The sequence below is a fragment of the Nothobranchius furzeri genome, chromosome 15 (assembly GCF_043380555.1).
Source record: "Nothobranchius furzeri strain GRZ-AD chromosome 15, NfurGRZ-RIMD1, whole genome shotgun sequence".
Taxonomy (NCBI): domain Eukaryota; kingdom Metazoa; phylum Chordata; class Actinopteri; order Cyprinodontiformes; family Nothobranchiidae; genus Nothobranchius; species Nothobranchius furzeri.
The window spans coordinates 47,259,170-47,279,886 of NC_091755.1; the positions used below are offsets into that span (position 1 = coordinate 47,259,170).

The 20,717-nt window shown below is 49.6% G+C and overlaps 1 protein-coding gene across 3 annotated transcripts; it reads right to left on the reverse strand.

Moving 5' to 3' along the window:
• Window positions 1-1,990: 1,990 nt before the first annotated feature.
• Window positions 1,991-19,736, reverse strand: gripap1 (GRIP1 associated protein 1). Of its 3 annotated transcripts, none has more exons than XM_054746254.2 (29): window positions 19,581-19,736; window positions 18,608-18,674; window positions 18,471-18,532; window positions 18,351-18,377; window positions 18,106-18,213; window positions 17,877-18,039; window positions 16,225-16,391; window positions 16,070-16,109; window positions 15,113-15,183; window positions 14,213-14,260; window positions 14,103-14,134; window positions 13,939-13,986; window positions 13,464-13,563; window positions 13,283-13,360; window positions 12,347-12,439; window positions 11,441-11,575; window positions 11,242-11,337; window positions 10,694-10,804; window positions 10,447-10,548; window positions 10,246-10,359; window positions 9,893-9,970; window positions 6,277-6,372; window positions 5,841-5,897; window positions 5,634-5,733; window positions 5,234-5,364; window positions 3,609-3,725; window positions 3,422-3,515; window positions 2,611-2,783; window positions 1,991-2,547 (listed from the first exon to the last, which is right to left on the reverse strand). In XM_054746254.2, exons 1-29 carry the CDS (start codon window positions 19,626-19,628, stop codon window positions 2,476-2,478), a joined length of 2,628 nt encoding a protein of 875 aa, XP_054602229.2. In that variant the 5' UTR covers window positions 19,629-19,736; the 3' UTR covers window positions 1,991-2,475. The 3 variants fall into 3 exon arrangements, with proteins under 3 accessions (XP_054602229.2, XP_054602227.2, XP_054602228.2); XM_054746252.2 differs by having other exon boundaries at window positions 15,113-15,279; XM_054746253.2 differs by lacking the exon at window positions 12,347-12,439 and having other exon boundaries at window positions 15,113-15,279.
• Window positions 19,737-20,717: the final 981 nt, after the last annotated feature.

Consider the following 20,717-nt stretch of genomic DNA (forward strand, 5'->3'; position numbering starts at 1 on the left):
CAGTGTGTGTGTGTGTGTGTGTGTGTGTGTGTGAGTGTGTGTGTGTGTGTCATTCATATTAGCAAGTGTTAAGTTCGCTGAGTGTGTACACTAAGTCACATCCACAACCGGACTGTAAAACTAAAAGCGTCTCCACAATTTCATCAGTACCATGGGGTTAGAACCCCCCCCCCCCCCCCCCCCATGCATGTGGTCCTCTACTGTCCACCGTGTCTTCAGAATGTTTAGTCTAAGGAGACCAATCTGTTTGTTTCCATGAGTGTGTGTACCAGTCCCATAAGGTAAGTACTGAGGAACACACACACACACACACACACACACACACACACACTATATTTAGCTGCCTGCTGCTGCAGAAAACTCGTGAATTTTTAAAACTTCCTCCAGTCTCTCCTCCTCGCCTCCATCTGACTTGTCGGGATCTCCGTGGCAACCCAATGGCTTCCCGGACCGTTACATCATCATCACACGTCTGCACATCTGCACTTGTGAGGACACGAGTGGACAGACGGATCATCGTTCTAATGTCAACCCGCTCTAGTTTAGGGCCCACAGAATGGGCTGAGCCTCAATAGAACATCACAGGCTTTTATTTTGGAGGTCCAGTTAGTCCTGAGGGAATGAACCAACAGTGTAATGATAATAAAACACTAATGAATCCGTTTCCTGAAGGCATCGTGTCTGCTTCATGTAAAAGGGTCTTTTATGTTCTGGAGAGGGAAAAGTTGACGCTTCTGAACAGAAACTATGAAGAAAATCAGCTTTAGTCTGAATCCTCTGAGGATTTTTTTAAATTAAAATTAAACGAGAGACAACTTCTGCCTCTTTAATTAGCCTCTGACCGGCCAATCAGGCGCTATCTCGTTAGGGTGACCCCTCCAGTTATGAGTTAACACCTCTTTAATCCCCCCCACCACCATCTTCACAGGACAGGAAGTGCCAGGCGGTTAATTACCAGTGAGCGAGGCACGCCTCCAGTCACCCGACCTTCAACGCAACTTTTATTCTGGAAAAGCAAGTTTCTCCAAGTTTTTGAAACAGAAACACGCCGTCGTCTTCAGTTTTATTCATGATTAGCGTTCGGATCATCAGACATAAATAAATCAGCTGTTTAGTCACATGACACAGTGTTGATGTACACAAACATTACAGCTCTCAGAGCAGCTGAACGACAAGAAAACCGGATTAAACACAAAATCACTTTTATTTAGAGTTTTTTCCTCAGAAGTGACTCGAAAAACGAGTCGAGTTTCTCTGTGAAGGTTTGAAGTGTGAAGTAGAAAGTCCTGTCCAGTCCAGGAGTTAGTCAGTCTCATCAGCAGGTGCAGGGTGTTTTCCAGGACTTACCCATAGCCACGAGACAAACAAAACGGCCAAGAAAAAAACAAGTAGTTGTTTCCATTTTTCTGTCTAAAACTCAGGACTTCACTCAATTAAAATTAATATTCAAGCAGGAAGTAGACAGAGCCTAGAGGAAGGAGTCAAGCAGTCAAAACATTTTCTTCTCTGCATCTTTTGGTGATCAGCTGACAACAACGTGATCCTGGAGGGAAAGCACCCCCAACTCAGAGATGAAACCAGACCTTAGCCAGAGACGAAACCTGTCCCGTCAAACCGTTTCATCTCTCCAGAAATTAGCCTTAGCCGACCTGAGGTGATGGAACTCTTCGGATGTGATGAACACACACACACACACACACACACACACACACACACACACACACACACACACACACACACCGTGTAGAATAAACTTCTGGTTTTGTTTTCTTTTTAATCAGAAGCAACAGGAACTGGATTCTGAAGCTGTAACCATGGCAACAGCGGTCCAGCCCAACCACCAGAACCAAATGGACCGTTTCTAGAGAGGTTTTGGTTAAAATCATTGGCTGTTCTTTCACTGATGAATGATGCCAGTTCAGAAACAAGCTCACTGATTGGATTAGAGATGAACGGACTTCAATCAAGACCACCATCTTCATCATCATCACCATCAGCTGGCCTCTGATTACTTGTCACGGTGACGGGTTCAAACACAAGTTCCAGGAAGTCGCCAGGTCACAACAGTTACTTCACAAAGAATTTATGAGGTCAGTTGTGAGTCACAATCCAGAGCATAGTCAGGCCCCAACAATCAGACGTCTTAAGACGAAGAAGCAGAGGTTTCCCCGTCAGTATTGACGAGTTTCCAGATGATAGCCAGTGCTCAGAAATGAATGGTGCAGTCTAATTACAGTACATTCAGCGAAAGGTTTTCTTTCCAGGTGGTTCGGTTCCATTCTCAGTTTTGCTCCTCAAGCTTTCCATCTTCACTGATTCCTCACCACATTCCAAAACAGATGGACAAAATCCAGCATGTAGTCACAGCCAGTGCCCTTCCCAGCCCCAGGCAGTAGTCAGAGCTCAGAGGAGGTTGTGAATGCAGGAAAGCAGGGAGGGTGTGAGCAGAAACGAAGCAAGCAGGAGGCGATGGTCTCATCCCGATCCAGCAGCACCGTTGCTTTCCTTACTGAGTCGGACTAATTCCTGGGACAGCAGCTCCAGGTCCTGCAGAGAGATGGGAGTCAGACATATGGTAGTTGTGTGTGTGTGTGCGTGTGTGTGTGTTACCTTCTGCAGGTGCATGTTCTTGGTCAGCTGCTCCTCCAACATGTTCTGCAGCTTCTTGTTCATCTCTCTCAGGTTCTCGTCTCCTGGCTTCACCAGATCTCTGAGGACCGAACCCAGACCTCCTCTGTCTCCCTGAGCGCCTCCGTGACCTCCCACTGCACTGCTCGATACATCTGAGGAGAGGAGAGACGGGACAATCAAACGTCTCAAAGCCCGTTCTGGAGCTGAGGTGAGGAACAGGTCGGGACCCGGAACCCTGGTCATGTGGATCGGTATCAGGATGTGCGTGACAGACGGGCACCAACATCTACTGATGTGGTTCTACAGCTACTGCTGCAAACCCAGCCCAGCCGGCTGCTCAGAACCAACCCGACAGAACCGATCTGACGGAGCTCCGATTCCCTGCTGCTGCCTTCATCAGGTGTTGATGTGATGGATGAAGAGGAAGAGGAGGACCAGAAGAGTCAAACAGGAGCCTAAAAACAGCTGATGTACGAGAAACGACAGCGCTAGAGGACGAGTGTGGAGGGACCAGAACCTTTGATGGGTTTCTCTTGGGTCTGAAGTTTCCGTTCCATTACTCTAAAACCAGACAGAACTTCACTAACAATCCAACGTGTCCGAACATCAGCTCCACCACACCTGTTGGTTTCTGCTTCAATGCTTTTATTTTGACAGTCTGCGGAGTGAGCAGCTTGTTGGATGTTCAGACTGAAAGACTGCCCCCTGGTGTTGAACAGTGAACAGACATGTCTACAGTCGTGACTTGAACGGGTGCGTTAGTGCATCTCGGTCAGCGATGACCTCTCACCTCTGCGACTGTCCATCACGTACGTCTCTATGATGGCACTCTTCCTACAGATGTCTTCAGCCATGGACGAGCAGCTCACTTCCAGATGCTTCACCTGGAAGTTCAGAGGTCAGGGTTCATGAGAAGCAACATCGCAAACTAAAGCCATTTAAACTGTAGTGGTTACCGTGGCAACAGCGCTCCTCACCTTCTCCTCCAGCATCCATTTCTCCTGCTGGACATCAGCAAGCCGCTGGAAGAGCTCACCGACCTCGTCATCAGAGAGCTCAGCAGGACGCTGAGGCTGGGGACTCCCTCCACCAGACTGATGGACACAGAGACAGATGTCGGCTCTTTGGGATTTTAACAGACTCGGATTTAGTCCCATTTATCGGATTGTTCCTGTTAATTATGACTCTTCTTCCTGCCCTCTTGGAGTTCCTCAGGGCCCACTGCTTAGTCCCACACTGTTTTAGGATTGCTACTATTGGGTCAAATTATTAGAATCACAGGATAACTTCAATTAATATGCAGCTCAGTACTAAAAGGTCAGCGGTAACCATGGACTCGTTATGGCAGGAAATGCAGTCCGACACAATCAGTTCATGTCACGTTGGGTAGGTACTGACGGGAAACCTCAGTGAAAGGTTCCAGCTGATCCAGAACACTGCTGCCAGAGTTCTGATGAGATCAAAGTCACTCTGAAAGATCAAGCCCCTTTTAGACGTTTTCTGGTTCCAAATGTTCCCAGAAGAACGCCTGGCTCTCAGAGAGCAGGATCTGTCGTGGTTCCAAGAGGTTCTAAAAGTAGAACAAGAGGCAGAGCTTTGAGTTCTCCGATGGAACCAGAATCCAGTTTCCACCTGTCAGACAGACACCCCGTTAGCTGCTGCTGTGGGGTCAGACTGATGGAGGACCTGCTGGTTAATCCTGGCTCACCCCTTTAGTTATGCTGCTGTGGGGTCAGACTGATGGAGGACCTGCTGGTTAATCCTGGCTCACCCCTTTAGTTATGCTGCTGTGGGGTGGGGTCAGACTGATGGAGGACCTGCTGGTTAATCCAGGCTCACCCCTTTAGTTATGCTGCTGTGGGGTGGGGTCAGACTGATGGAGGACCTGCTGGTTAATCCTGGCTCACCCCTTTAGTTATGCTGCTGTGGGGTCAGACTGATGGAGGACCTGCTGGTTAATCCTGGCTCACCCCTTTAGTTATGCTGCTGTGGGGTCAGACTGATGGAGGACCTGCTGGTTAATCCTGGCTCACCCCTTTAGTTATGCTGCTGTGGGGTCAGACTGATGGAGGACCTGCTGGTTAATCCTGGCTCACCCCTTTAGTTATGCTGCTGTGGGGTCAGACTGATGGAGGACCTGCTGGTTAATCCTGGCTCACCCCTTTAGTTATGCTGCTGTGGGGTCAGACTGATGGAGGACCTGCTGGTTAATCCAGGCTCACCCCTTTAGTTATGCTGCTGTGGGGTGGGGTCAGACTGATGGAGGACCTGCTGGGATCTCCACCCTCTGCTGGCTTTAGTCTCCATGTTGGCTTTTGCTGCTGCTGCCGTTAACGCTGCTCTCTCTGGCGCCGACGACCGGTTTGACCGAGTTTATAAAAATCTAAATCCTTTCCTGACAGTTAACAACCGTCCGCATGTGGACCTGATCCAAACCCGACTTGTTGCTTTCACACAGGTTCGGTTTAAATAAACAGAATGGATGACGTGTCTTCGCGGCGCCGCCAACAGGAAACGAGCCCAAACTCAGCCTGGAAGAGAACCTCCACACAGATGAAGGCCTACAGCGGTTCTCCGTTCGGGAGGATCAGGTTCTACTCACCTTGTTCTGGCTGGCTGGCTGAGCTTCCTTCATCATGTCTCTGTAGGAGAAGGAGGACACGGAGGACGAGTCTCCAGTCTGCTGAGTCCGACTGGGACTGTTGAGCTCAGACAGAACCAGCTCCTCCAGACCTGAAATACAAACACACTTAGAACTGGACCACGGAACCAGGTCCAGATAAGTACCAACTATCTACAGGTGGACCAGACAGAAGGTCCAAAGTCTAGAACAAAAGAAGCAGACCCACCTGTGCAGGTGTGTCTGCCTACTAGGGTTCCTGCTCCATGAATGAGCGAGAACCTTCAGCAGAACATGCTGATGCTACGAGGAGCAGAACCGGCTCCTGTCTCCGGGTTTTGAAGCACAACACAAGGCAGGAGCCGGTGTCAGGTGAGCCTACCTGTCCGAGTCTTGCTGTTGGTCAGGATCTCCTGGAGTCTCTCCTGCAGCTTGTCCGCTCGTCTCCTCTCCAGCTGCAGCTGGCGCTTCAGGTCCTTCAGCTAAAAACACACTCGGTTACTTCCTGATGATCGGCTTTTCTGCACGGCTGCTCTCACATGCCTCTCAGAGCGTTTGTGTCGCTGTGATCCGGCGGCCGGGGACTCACCGCGGCACTGCCCTTCTTCTCCAGGATCCTCTGACCGTCCACCGTGTCTTTGATCTCCTGCAGACACAAACAGGAACCAGAACATCTGGTCACACAGAGTCAGACGCGCTTCCACGCCGAACAACCGGCGACTTTTCTGTTTCACTTCGTCTCAAAATGTTATCTGGAAGAAAAAAAACAACTAAATAAAAACTAACGATAAGTCCGCTGGCTGCTTACGGCTTTAGAGTCCAAACGCTCAAAGGTTCTGACCCGGTGGCTTCACCTTTGACTTTATAGGGATGGAGGGGGCACGATCAAACCAACACAAAAGAGGGAACAGATGCTTTCGACACAGGTCAGGATCCCTCTGAGTGAGGGCGGGGCTACAAGGCTGTGCAGGTGTGCCTCCAGACCGGACAGAGGGAAGCAGCTGGGTTCTGAAGGACCACCTCACCTGTCTGAGTTGTCTGATGGTTTCAGCGTGCTCCTCTCTCCGTTTCTCCACCTCCACCATCTCCTGCTTCAACCCCTCCATCTCTGACTGCTTCTCCTGCACACGCACACACACGCACACACACGCACACACACGCGCGCACACACACACACACACACACACACACACGCACACACACACACACACACACACACACACACACACACACACGCACACACACACACACACACGCACACACACACGCACACACACACACACACGCGCACACACACGCACACACACACACACACACACACACACACACACAAAGACAAGTAATGTGTCTATAGTTCTATTGTGATGTCTTAGTAAATATTCTATTTGGTGAAAGATAAACTTTATTGTATTTGTCCTAGTGGATCTATAATTAAACGGATAAACTAGCAGTAGCACATCAAACGTCAAGGAAAGCAAAAAGTTATTATCCTTGATGACAGCTGAAACAACGTCAAACCAAAGAACGGTTGGGAGTGAAAATGGCTATTTTGTTGCTAATTAGCAGGAAATATCTAGAAGAAAGTTCTACAGAAAGTAGCTAAGGGTCCTCAGAAATGTAGCTAGCTTTGTCACTAGGCGTTAGGAACAGCGACAAAGTGGCACTGCCTCTCTCTCTGCTGCTAAAGCTACGGATAGCAAATGCTACGGGCGATGCCTGAGCGTGAACGCGCGTGAAGCAGCCTGCTCGACCCGAGCATCTCTCTTTTTCTGTGATTTTACAGAAAAACAGGCAATCACAGTAAAAATGCCAGGGCTCGTTCTACAGGACCAGGGCATTGCAGGAGAATGTATGAAGAAGACATTTATTATTTCTATTCATGTTTTGGCTGTCACACTTCCATAATGCCCCTTTAAAAAGAACCAAAACCCGTTTACTAGGTGTTGTGCAGAAAAGAGCATTCCATAGCCGGTTCTGGGAAGGCGCTGATGAATACATTTGTACTGTTAACACATTTCTTTTCCTGACTAAATGACGGTTTATGGGCAGATACGTTTTAAATGATAATTAATCTTTAAAAGTTGTAATTTTGAGTCACATTCCTAGTTTTTTTAAACCAACAGCAAAATTCAAGCAGACAGAAAACAATAATATAGAAATACTGACTAAACGTTCGTCTCCAACGTGTTTAAAAAACGTGTCAAAAACTAAAGTTTTTCAGGAGAAACACAAATTAGAATGATGTAATAAAAATAGCCTCAACGCTCATAATTCTAATAATTAAGTCTGAAATTTGTGGTTGAGCTTCGTGCGATACTGGTGGGGCGGCGCCCTAGCGCCCCCTATGGACGAGCTGCCATTGGACACGGACATGAGCAGAAGGATCCCGTCTGGAATCCTTCGTTTTACTAATCGTCCCGTCTCTGAACGTTTCTTCCAGGTGTGACTGTTTCCATAAGGATGCAGATCGTCCGACTTAACGGGGACATAGAAAGCAAAATTCACCTTTTACATCCGTTTTTGTTGCCATGTCGGCCTCTGCTGCATCTAAATAAACATCCATCTGATTTCTGACATTGTTTGGTTTTAGGAATTTTCCACCTAAAACGGGAAGTCTCAAAAAGTCCCCATTTGTGATGTCACAATCAGGCACATTAGCCTAAACCTCCCTTATCTTTTGATGACAAACCTTTGTTTAAGAGACACGGCACGAGGACACACTGGAGGGACTGAGATTCGTGGCTGGCCTCGGAACGCCCGAGCTGGGGGGGGCAGCTGACCCCGACCCGGGCAGAAGCAGCGCGTAACGTAGTCGATGTTATTTACCCACGAGCCCGGTGGCACGTCTCTTCCCGCTGAGATGTGAAACGGCAGCTTAGGCGTTCTTCGCCCTGGAGAACTGGAGAATTGCAGGATCACGCGTGATTTCAGCAGTTCGTGCAACAACAAGCAAGGATAAAGATGGCCGCCCGTTTCCATAAGGTTTACTTCCTGTCGTTTCCCTCGGCTACAGACGTTTTCACAGGTAATGATGTGCTTTTATTTTTACTAGTTAAGCAACTGGAAATCAGCAACTGACTTATTTTGAAAGTCTCCGGCCATTTTACTCCACTCCCGTGTTTGACTTCCTGTCCGGCCCGATCAGGACTGCTGAGGTTGACGTGTTCTGGAAGCATAGCGCGTAAAAAACGGACTCAAAATGTAAAAGTAGCGGAGCGACGCAGCAACACGCGGCAGGGACACGTCCGAAACGCAACGCTTCAGATGGAAACACGCTCTTCCACGATAATGGCGGCTAACTGCTTTGCGTTAGTTATGTGAGGCTTATGCCCGGTAACGGACGGAGACGACGCGGAGCAGCCGTTCTGAAGCTGCTGAAACAACCTCGCGAGAGACCAGTCACATCTAAAAACACCCGATTCCTCTTAAACGGTCCGAGCTGAAACCAGATTTCCTCAGAGCACCGACCTGCTGCTAATCAGACCTCCTCCATCATTAATTAACTTTTCTTATTAAGTTTTGTGGTTGAGCTGAGAGCAGCAGGCTGTTACCGTGGAGATAAGACCGACTCCAATCAGCAGGAGTTTGTCTCTGAAGGACTTCAGAGGGACACGCCGTGCCCTGCTGACTTCAGGACTCCAGTGGGGGGAGGACGAGGAGCGTCAGAGAGCTGCTGCTGCTCCACGGTGTCACCTGTGATCACATGACACGATGACCTACTTCTGCTCTCCGAGTCTGCACACTCGGCAGGAGTGTTCAAACAAATGAACAAACAAGTCGCTAAATAATTCATCCCCCACCGAAGCGTGTTCGATGGCACCTGGAGCAGGTGTTGCCGCGGACCCGACGACTGCCCTGAGCTCAGGTGAAACACCTGTGTCGCCCCTTGGGGGCTGAAACCAGCAGCCGGCGCTGGAAGGCCCAGTTAAACACGAACAGAACCATCACATCAGGTTGAGGGAATCGTTTAATGTGCTGAATCCTCTCCGTTACCATAGAAACAGCTACCCTTTAATTAGAAACACATTCAATTAGAGCTCAGAAACCAACAATAACACTCCTACACACATTTATTTATATTCACAGGAAGGGTTTAGGAACACGCCGCTGCTAGAAGAACTGAGCCGACTGGTTCTGGTTCCTTCCAGCTTCCTGTCAGAGACGATCTGGGCCAGAACCCACAGACGAGCACGAGGGAGGCAGATGGAGGAAACCCGAACATGCTAAAGCCCCACATGTCAAAGGTCCAACTGAACTGACGTTTGGCAGCAGAGACAGTTTTCCCTTTGCGCCCTCTACAGGACGTCTGAGGTAATCCACCTGCAGCTGCTGCCGGCCCCGCCCACGCCTCCCTGATACGACGGGCGTCTACGACAGTGGGAAATGACGGGTTGGGTCCTCTATCAGAGGAAGTTTGCTGAATAATTTTGCCAGAATCGACCAAACGGCCCATGAACGGATGATGCATCACAAAACTGGCGTCCTCGATGTGAATGAGTGAATAATCTGAATGAGCTACTCAACCTTATGGCTGCAGCCCCCCCCCCCCCCCACTCACCCTCAAAGAGCAGCTGGGTAGTTAATGTTCCTGAGTTTAGGAGGGCACGTGATATGTGTGTGTGTGTGTGTGTGTGTGTGTACCTCCAGACGAAGTGTGTGGTCTTTCTGAATCTTCTCAATGTCCTTGTGATGCTGAAGGGTGTTCTTCTCAATGTTCTCCTGTTCTCACACACAGAAAAAGCAGCAGTGAGGGTTCTGCTGGGTTCTGTAGGCCAGCGCTCCCTGAACCCCGTCTCTGCTTCAGCACACCTGATTTACAGAACTCAGGAGGACATCAAGTGTTGCAGATGCCTGTTAGTCACTCATTCACTTAAGTCAAGTGTGGCAGCAGGGAAACTCTGCTGTTAGAACGAGCAACATGGAAAACCTGGAAAACCTGCAGGACAGAAGGACCTGAGAACCCGGGTTGGGGACCTCTGGAGTACTGGACTCACCTCGGCCTCTGCGAGGCGTCTCTCAAACCAGCCTTTGGTCCCCTCCATGGACTGGATCTGAGCCTGCAGCTCCTCTACCTGCAGCTGAAAGCCTTCCAGCTCCTTGGTCCGAGCCTGAAAACACACACACACACACACACACACACACCTTCAGAGGTGCCACGACCACATGAAACCACCCGTCTCACCTCCCTCCTTTACCTTCTCATCTCGAAGCTGCTGCCGGAGCTCCTCCTCAGAGCGGTTCTTGTCTTCATGGAGGCCCCGCAGCTCCTTCTCATACCGAGCCCTCACCCCGAGGACCTGAGGAGGGGGACAGGAGAAGACATGAGGACAGGACAGGGCTGGAGCAGACATAAAGATGATGAACAGATAAAAAACTAATAGTTTCTAAATGATATCAAAACAACAAACTAAAAACATAAAATCAGGAGAAAGAAAGTTTCACCTCCTTCTCGTGTTGCAGCTTCAGGTCCGACAGCGCCTCCTTGTGGTTGGACTTCAGCTGGTTCAGCTGTGAAGCCATCTCATCTAGCATGGTCTTCCTCTTCTCTGCTGTCTGCACACACACACACACACACACACACACACACACACACACACACACGCACGCACGCACACGCACACAAATATGTATTTCTAGAAAATAAATGCGTGTGTGTGTGTGTATATGTGTGTGTGTGTGTGTGTGTGTGTGTGTGTGTGTGCGTGCGTGTATGTGTGCGTGTGTATGTGCGTGTGTGTGCGTGTATGTGTGCGTGTGTATGTGCGTGTATGTGTGCGTGTGTATGTGCGTGTATGTGTGCGTGTGTATGTGCGTGTGTGTGCGTGTATGTGTGCGTGTGTATGTGCGTGTATGTGTGCGTGTGTGTGTGTGTGTGTGTGTGTGTGTGTGTGTGTGTGTGTGTCTATGTGTGTGTGTGCGTGTGTGTGTATGCATGTGTATGCATGTGCGTGCGTGCGTGTGTGTGCGTGTGTGTGTGTGTGTGTGTGGACCTTCTTGCTTTCGTCCAGGTCTCTCAGCAGCCTGTCCTTCTCCCGTCCTTCTTCTGTCAGCTGCTCCAGCAGCTTCCTGTTAGCGAAGCTAGACTCCTGGAGGAGACCCAGGAGGTTGGATCAGAAATGGGTTGAGGCCTTCTGAATATTTAGCAGACCAGCAGGTTCTGGTCCAGAGGAACCAGAACCTCACTAGTACCTGAAGCTGAGAGCTGAGGTCATCCCTCTGAGCCAGTAGTTTCTCCTGATCGGCTCTTCTCTGCTGCAGCTCAGCCGTCAGCGTCTCCTGCTGCTCCCTCAGGAGGCTCATCTCCTGCACCTTCACCGTCTGGATCTGGGCACAACAGAATCGTCCTGACAACCTAAACAACCTGCTGTCCCATCTGTCTGGACCTCAGGTTGAGCTTCTAAGATAACTTCAACCATCTGTGTATAAAGCTTCAGCCCCAGGGTTCTACATGTTCTAGATCATGTTGCTGTTAAAGGTCGAATATGGAACATGGACACTACATCTAGTGTTTAGAGGCGGTAGCTGCAACAACAGAAGACGTTTTGCAGCTGTCGGGGTGTTGGTTCACAGATGACACAGTAAGTGACCGGCCAGGACCACGTCCGGAGACAAATCTTACAGGAAAAGGACTAATTCCTCCTCGTACAACAGTATTTACCATCAGAACGTCTTCTGGGCTCAGAATCAGCTGCTGTCAGGTCCAGCCTGGCCTTGCCGAGCGGGCTTTTCAGAGCAACGGTGCCCTCTAGTGGCTGGCAGATGTAAACATAAAGAGCGTAGTGCCCGACAGAATAAAACCGTGATTATTCTTTTTAAATATGCCTTTTAAAGGAAAAACTGTACGTTCACTCTGCACACCTCTAAACGCCCCGTGGAGGTATTATTTGTTTTTATTCAAACGTTCTATATTCCACCTTTAATAACAATGTTCTGGTGTTTTGTCCTGTTTGGACCCACCTGGTTGTACGGGTCTAACAGTGATGAGTTTGGGTTCCACTAAAGGTTCTATTTCCCCTCTGAGTGTTGAACTTGAGCTAAGTTAAAGTGCAGAGGTTCTATCACGGTGTTCTGGTTCTGCAGTGGGAAGTTCTGTACCTGCTCCAGAGCAGCCAGGTTAGTCCTCAGAGCATCGTTCTCCTGCAGGATGTTGTCTACCTGCTCCTGACTGACTGCACTCTGATTGGCTGCCTGCAGCACCATCACACCACAGGCAGGGGGCAGCAGAGGGCCAGCAGCAGCAGACGAGAGAGAGGCAAGAGGAAAGACAGGACAAAGTGTTCAAAGATGGACGGATGGAGAGAAGAAAGGATGAGGGGATAATGAAGCACATCAGAAGCAAACGGAAAACGGGGCGTTGGGGCGACGGGAGTTAAGTGCTCGCCCCTTAACTCGTTCACTGCCAATGACGACTACAGTCGTCATTTGCATTTTTCTACTGTGTGGGCGTCGGACGAGCCCCCGCACCGTGAGAACAAACATCTCAGCTCTGAAGCCGATCTTCATCCGCGTACGTCACACGTCACGTGATCAGTACGCAGAACATCCATGTGTTAGGAGATCTTTTGGGCCGCTGCTGTAAAAAAAGTGAGGTGCGAACCGGAAAAGCTTCTGCCGATCACAATTCAACAACGGATTATGGAAGAACGGATAACGCTCGAAACGCGCGGATTCTTCCTGATGTCAGAGGTTAGTCTGCGCTAAGTTTTGGTTGTTTTGTTGTTGACATCATCCTAGCGCGCAACGTTCTGTCACTCTTAAAAAAACAGTAAAACAGCGAGAAACGCTGGCAGCGAATGAGTTCATCAGAAGGTTGTAGGTTCAAGCCCCACTCAGTCCGTCGCTGAGTCCATGGGCAAGACACGTAACCCACCTCGCCTGTTGGTGGTGGTCAGAGGGACCAGTGGCGCCTGTGTACGGCAGGCTCGCCCCAGGGCAGCTGTGGCTACAACGTAGCTCATCACCACCAGGGTGTGAATGTGTGTGAAAGCGCCTTCCTGAGTCGTGACTGCCAGGTTCGGGGGTTTAGGTTACCTGGTCCTTCAGGGCGTGCAGAGCCACTTCATGTTCCTTCTCTTTGCTCTGAAGCTGCTCTCTCAGCTCTGCTGCCGTCTGAACAACAAACAGCCACAGATGAGTCAGACCGGACCAGCTGGCTCAGAAAACCCATGTGATGTCAGCAGTGATGTCATTCGGGTAGCTACCAAGGTCTCACCTGATTGGATGCAGTGATGTCTGACTGCAGCTTCTGCACACGGAGGTTCACCATCTTCAGCTCTTCGTCTTTCCTCTGGTTGATCTCATCGATCTTCGTCCTGCACACACACACACACACACACATGCACACACACACACGCACGCACGCGCGCGCGTTAGCTACATCAGTAGAAAATGATCAGACTGGATCGAAGTGATAAAGTTAAACATTAAGAATGATAAAAGTCTCCGATCGAGCAGAAATTCTGGCGTTTTCACCAGATCCAGCTCCATGGTGATGCTTTTAGGTTTGGAGGCCGTGGATCAGGAAGTCATCTAAACACAACCCTGATATCAGAACCTCTAAAGAGCTCGAGATGTCCTGGTGCTAAAGGAGAACCCGTCTGTTGGGTCTCAGCTGCTGTTAACGAGGTAAAGACCTCCAAACTGGAGCTCCTCAAAAGCAAGTTTCAGTAGAAGAAGAAAAAGCTGACCTGCTGTCGTTGTACAGAGCCTCTTTTTCCGTCTGCAGGCGCTGAAAACTGCAGAAAGTCTCATCAGTGGCACAGACAGCAGAGAACCCGACATGTTCGGACACGTCTGAGAACCTCCAGAGGCTCTTTCCACCGGATTAGACAAGGATGGAAAAGAATCTCACCTCTCCTGTTTCTTCCTAAGTTTGTCGGTCAGCTGAAAGGAAAACAGTCGTGTTGAAAGTCCGTCTGGTCTGTGAACCAGTTGGTTATGAGTTTGGATCAGATCAGGTACCTTTGAGATGTCCTCCTGCAGCCTGGTGATTTCAGCCTGTTTGGATGCCTGGAGGGGTGGGGGTGATGGAAACACACCTGGTCACTCAGAGGGTTGAGGATTAAAAAGCCCTGAAACACCTGTTTCTGATTAAATCTGCCCCTCTCCAGGTACCGGATCCATTAGTGTCCTCACAAATAACATATATAACACGTTACAGGTTTTAACAGGTGTGACACAGGTACACAACAAATGTGAATCAGTTAGATAACAGTTGTGTCTCAGGGGAACAACAGGTGTGTCTCAGGGGAATAACAGGTGTGTCTCAGGGGAACAACAGGTGTGTCTCAAAACAACAGGTGTGTCTCAGGGGAATAACAGGTGTGTCTCAGGGGAATAACAGGTGTGTCTCAGGGGAATAACAGGTGTGTCTCAGGTGAACAACAGGTGTGTCTCAGGGGAACAACAGGTGTGTCTCAGGGGAACAACAGGTGTGTCTCAGGGGAACAACAGGTGTGTCTCAGGGGAACAACAGGTGTGTCTCAGGGGAATAACAGGTGTGTCTCAGGGGAACAACAGGTGTGTCTCAGGTGAACAACAGGTGTGTCTCAGGGGAACAACAGGTGTGTCTCAGGGGAACAACAGGTGTGTCTCAGGGGAATAACAGGTGTGTCTCAGGGGAATAACAGGTGTGTCTCAGGGGAACAACAGGTGTGTCTCAGGGGAACAACAGGTGTGTCTCAGGGGAATAACAGGTGTGTCTCAGGGGAACAACAGGTGTGTCTCAGGTGAACAACAGGTGTGTCTCAGGGGAATAACAGGTGTGTCTCAGGGGAACAACAGGTGTGTCTCAGGGGAATAACAGGTGTGTCTCAGGAGAATAACAGGTGTGTCTCAGGGGAATAACAGGTGTGAGCTTACCTCCAGACTGTGGACCTGCTCCCTCAGCAGCCTCTTCTCCTCCTGTTCCGTGGTCAGTGCCAGCTCCAGTTCTGGTCCAAAGCAGTGAGTTATTGGACACAGAGCAGCCGACCAGCCTACCGCAGCCTGTTTAGCTACAATCGTCTCTATGCTCTTCTCTGACCAGCCTAAAGGGGGCGTTGCACACAGCAGGGGCAGTCTGTTAGGCCAGACACACACTCCAAAGTGCTAACAGCCCCTCACCTGACAGCTACTCTCTGCAGCAGACCAACTGGGTCAGAACTCAGATCCTGTTTCCTGTATGTGAAAGTGTTCTGGACCCAAACAGAAACGGGATGTTTCCCCCAAACGTTCCTGACTGAGGAGGAAGAAGGTTTGTTCTGATCCTCAGGTTCTGTGGAAGTTCTGTGGGTCAGCTGGTAGTGTGTGTCTGCCCTGAACCGGCTAACTACGCTACACCCAGCTAAGCCCAGGGTTCCTTTCTACGACAGGTTCAAGTGCATCCACCCCTGAGCACTGATCCATCAGCTGAGTCCCATCCGGATGGCTTAATAACAAACTGCTGCTGCTGCCTTCAGCGACAGTTTTAGCTCCATCAGAAACAAACTCCCTGAAGAATAAAGTGAAGATGACAGAAAATCGCCTGTTTTTGTCTGATTTCACAAGCATCATCAAACTCATCATCTTCATTCAAATCTAGTTAACTAAAAATGACTCGAATCCATCTGGATTAGTGAAAATGACAGGAATGAGCAGTTACGGTTCCTCGGAAGTCCAAAGTAATCAGCTCACCATAACATGACTGTAAAAACAGGATTCTGACCTTTAATGTCAGCTCTGGTTTGATCTGCTGTGTTTAGATCTAGAGCTGAGACCAGGTCGTCCCTGATCTCATCCCATCGCTTCCTTAAGGCTGGAGTCTGTATGAGAAAAATGAAAACAGGAGCGGAGACTCACCGTGAAACGCTTTCTCTGAGGGGCAGAGCTCCGAGTCCATCTGTACGTAGAAACATTTTCATTTCATGCTTTTAGAATCAAACTAAAGTCAATCTGATGTTTAAACTAACGGCTCAGGTCCATCTGGAGGGACTTGCCAGCATGTGTCTGCTTACCTGTCCTGCTCTCTCATTGGTTCCCTCTGCAGCTGACTCCTCCCCACCTGCTGTGACATCAGAGGCTCCATTGGAGTCTGCGGACCCGTCCGTAACCGTGGAAACACCCTGGTTGCCGTGGGAGTCCCCCTGCCACTGGAGCTCCTTATCAAAGCGTTCCTGAAGTTCTGAAGGGGGACAGCGGATAAGAACCGTTAAAGAAACCCGTCTGCTGCTGCCGGGTCAGGGTCTAGCTACTGCCCTATATTCATGTCCCCAAGTCATGTCCTGCGTTCATGTCCCCAAGTCATGTCCTGCATTCATGTCCCCAAGTCATGTCCTGCGTTCATGTCCCCAAGTCATGTCCTGCATTCATGTCCCCAAGTCATGTCCTGCATTCATGTCCCCAAGTCATGTCCTGCATTCATGTCCCCAAGTCATGTCCTGCGTTCATGTCCCCAAGTCATGTCCTGCATTCATGTCCCCAAGTCATGTCCTGCATTCATGTCCCCAAGTCATGTCCTGCATTCATGTCCCCAAGTCATGTCCTGCGTTCATGTCCCCAAGTCATGTCCTGCATTCATGTCCCCAAGTCATGTCCTGCGTTCATGTCCCCAAGTCATGTCCTGCATTCATGTCCCCAAGTCATGTCCTGCATTCATGTCCCCAAGTCATGTCCTGCATTCATGTCCCCAAGTCATGTCCTGCATTCATGTCCCCAAGTCATGTCCTGCGTTCATGTCCCCAAGTCATGTCCTGCATTCATGTCCCCAAGTCATGTCCTGCATTCATGTCCCCAAGTCATGTCCTGCATTCATGTCCCCAAGTCATGTCCTGTATTCATGTCCCCAAGTCATGTCCTGTATTCATGTCCCCAAGTCATGTCCTGCATTCATGTCCCCAAGTCATGTCCTGCGTTCATGTACCCAAGTCATGTCCTGCATTCATGTCCCCAAGTCATGTCCTGTATTCATGTCCCTAGGTCCTACGTTCATGTCCCCAGGTTCTACGTTCATGTCCCCAGGTCCTATGTTCATGTCCCCAGGTCCTACGTTCATGTCCCCAGGTCTTGTTTTCATGTCCCCAGGTCCTACGTTCATGTCCCTAGGTCCTACGTTCATGTCCCCAGGTCCTACGTTCATGTCCCCAGGTCTTGTTTTCATGTCCCCAGGTCCTACGTTCATGTCCCCATGTCTTGTTTTCATGTCCCCAGGTCCTACGTTCATGTCCCCAGGTCCTACGTTCATGTCCCTAGGTCCTACGTTCATGTCCCCAGGTCCTACGTTCATGTCCCCAGGTCTTGTTTTCATGTCCCCAGGTCCTACGTTCATGTCCCCAGGTCCTACGTTCATGTCCCCAGGTCTTGTTTTCATGTCCCCAGGTCCTACGTTCATGTCCCCAGGTCCTACGTTCATGTCCCCAGGTCTTGTTTTCATGTCCCCAGGTCCTACGTTCATGTCCCCAGGTCCTACGTTCATGTCCCCAGGTCTTGTTTTCATGTCCCCAGGTCCTACGTTCATGTCCCCAGGTCTTGTTTTCATGTCCCCAGGTCTTGCTTTCATGTCCCCAGGTCCTACGTTCATGTCCCCAGGTCCTACGTACATGTCCCCAGGTCGTGTCCTGCTGGGAGAACACATTAAACCAGGTCCGGGATCTGTTGAAGTCTGACTCACCCTTCAACTTCTTCTGTAGGGTGGAGTTTTCAGCCTGGAGGCGGAGCTGTTCTCCATTTACAGAGGTGGAGGAGGAGCTAGGATGTCGGCTGGGCGCAGAGGCTCCGCCTTCTTCCTTCAGAAGCTGGTTCTCCTGCTCTAGCTGCTCAATCTGCGTGCAGAGCTAGAAGAACGACAATGTTAAGAACATGCGAGACCTGAAGACACGTCAGGACACACAGAGACGCACCTTGGACAGCTCTGTCATCAGCGTGGTGTTCTGCAGCCTGAAGTCATCCTCCTGACTCAGCAGCTTTCCCTGCAGCATCTGGTTCTCACTGAGAAGAGCATCCACCTCCTGAAACACAAACCAGAGGAACTTCTGTTCTGGAGCTCTGGCTGATTAAATCTTGTCTGACCAGACTCAGATCCACCTGAACAGGTAGGACCACCTACTGCCCAGCCGAGATCCACAACCAACCAGGTGGAACTTACCTGAGCTTTTTTGCTCTTACTCAAAGCCTGAAGAAGAAACAAATGTAAAGATCAAGAGATGAAGAAGGTTCAAATCCAGCAGATCAGACCAAAGATCACTCGTCAATAAGAACTGGTCACCTTCTGGGCTTTGATCAGGTCTCGCTCCAGATTCCCATTCTTCTGACGAACGACGCTGAGCTCTGAAACGCAACCAGACCTTCTAACCACATCCCACGAGTTCTGGTGACACATCTGAACATTCAGCAGGTTCTTACCAGCCGTGGTCTTCCTGAGATCATCTGACAGCTGGTAGTTCTGCGTCCGAAGCTCCAGCAGCTGAGCCTGCAGAGTAAAACACACAAAGCTGCGTCTGAAACAAACAACAACAAACATCCGCCTGCTGGTTCATCTAAATGAATGAATGAATGCATTAATTAATTAATTAATTAATTAATGGATTAAAAACATTTGATATGAATCAAACAAATCACGCAGACTGAAGAGGTTCTGGTGCACCTGGGAGCATCAACAGATGTGATATAAACCTCAGTAATGACCTCTGTAACCATGACAACCAGCACAGAACAGCTGCAGTTTTTGGACCTGGAGAACATGATTTGCTTCTACTGAGTGAAACTCAGGTCCATGTAGACCCCGGATCCTCTGATGGACCCGTCTGGTTTCAGACCAGGTCCAGAACCTTCTGAACCGTCATCCTGCTGAATACGTGGAACCACTTGCTTCCTCTCAGGGACTCGCGGTGTTGACTAGATGCCTAACACAGGATGACGTCATATCATTTAGCTCATTGGATACTTGAACATCTCATGCACTGACAGATCAGCACCAAGTTACAGGGGACGCCAACACACCTGTAACACCTGCTGATCCCTGTGGTCCTCCCCGGAGACAGGACCCCCCCCACCCCACCCCCACCCACCCCCCCACACACACACACACCCTCCCGTGACCGTCATCACGAGCCCAGTGAAAGCTAACAAGAATAACGGTTAGCAACAGAAAGCTAACGACCGTTAATAAAACCGGTTTGTTCGGCTGACCCAACCTGTCCTCACTCCTTCACTGAGCCTGATGCCGCAGCTGGACTGACACCGAACCGATACCGGACACCGTTAAACTGCTCCTACTTCAGAGCTAATGAACAGGGTGCCGCACCTGACAGCGGCGCAGGTGTTTCAGCTATCTGCACCTGAACGAGCTGGGTTAAAAGAGCAGCCTCCATCTTACCTGCATCCGGTGAAACTCCTCCTCGGATAGAGCCTGCGACATCGCCATGTTTACCGGGCTGCCAGCTAGCAGGCTAGGCTAACGGGAGACAGAGCAGCTAGCTAGCAGAGAGGAGAGCAGCTAGGAGTGGCATGAGAGGGATGTGTCACTTTGATCTGTTTCCACAACCAGGAAAGAGACCACAGAATAGCGTAGAGGCGGACCACCATCTTGGATGGGTCCCCATTCGCCCCAGTGCTTTTGTTTCCACCCGAGGAAGGTGCTTGTCCAACTAAAAACACATTTTCTTATGTTTTTTCCCCTCAACTTCAGACATATAGTATTGCATGATGCTTAAAATATAAATATATGTAAACATAAAATCCCAAAAGGTAGGCTAGAGAAGTCACATGATCTAGACAGATGTCTCACTATGTTCTGTTTCCAGCGGAGACAGATGTCTCACTCTGGTCTGTTTCCACAAACAGGAAACATACACTGAGGAGACAGATGTCTCACTCTGATATGTTTCCACAAACAGGAAACATACACTGAGGAGACAGATGTCTCACTCTGATATGTTTCCACAAACAGGAAACATACACTGAGGAGACAGATGTCTCACTGATGCTTCTGCAGGTAGAATAGCAACAAAGGCAGATACAAATGACAGCTTTCCAATTGAAACTTTTTAAATTTTAAATTTAGGACCTTCAATTGTTCACCCAAACACAGTTGTATGAGGACGAGCATGACCACTGTCGGGAAGGATCTCCTGTGTTACAGCAGGTCTGAAGAAGCCTCCAGCTGAAGATGCTCTGTTGTTGCATGATGGTGCCATGAAAAGGATGCTCGGGGTTGTCCATTATTCTGACATAACATAACTCTGTGGACACACAACTGTGTCTCCAGCCAGAACAACACCGTCGTGATCAAAGGTGCCGACGATAACACCGTCCTGGGTCTGGCTACAGTGAAGAGAGGACCAACAATCACAACTTTCTAGGGGTGACTCTAGAAGGCGCTATATCAAATACAGGCCATTTACCATTTAGATTTGGTGACATCTTGTTATTTACCAGGCCAACGACCAGCCCTGTGGGCGTGAGACAGCTGCAGGCAGGTCCAGGTCTCTGCAACATGCACCTTCATTACACG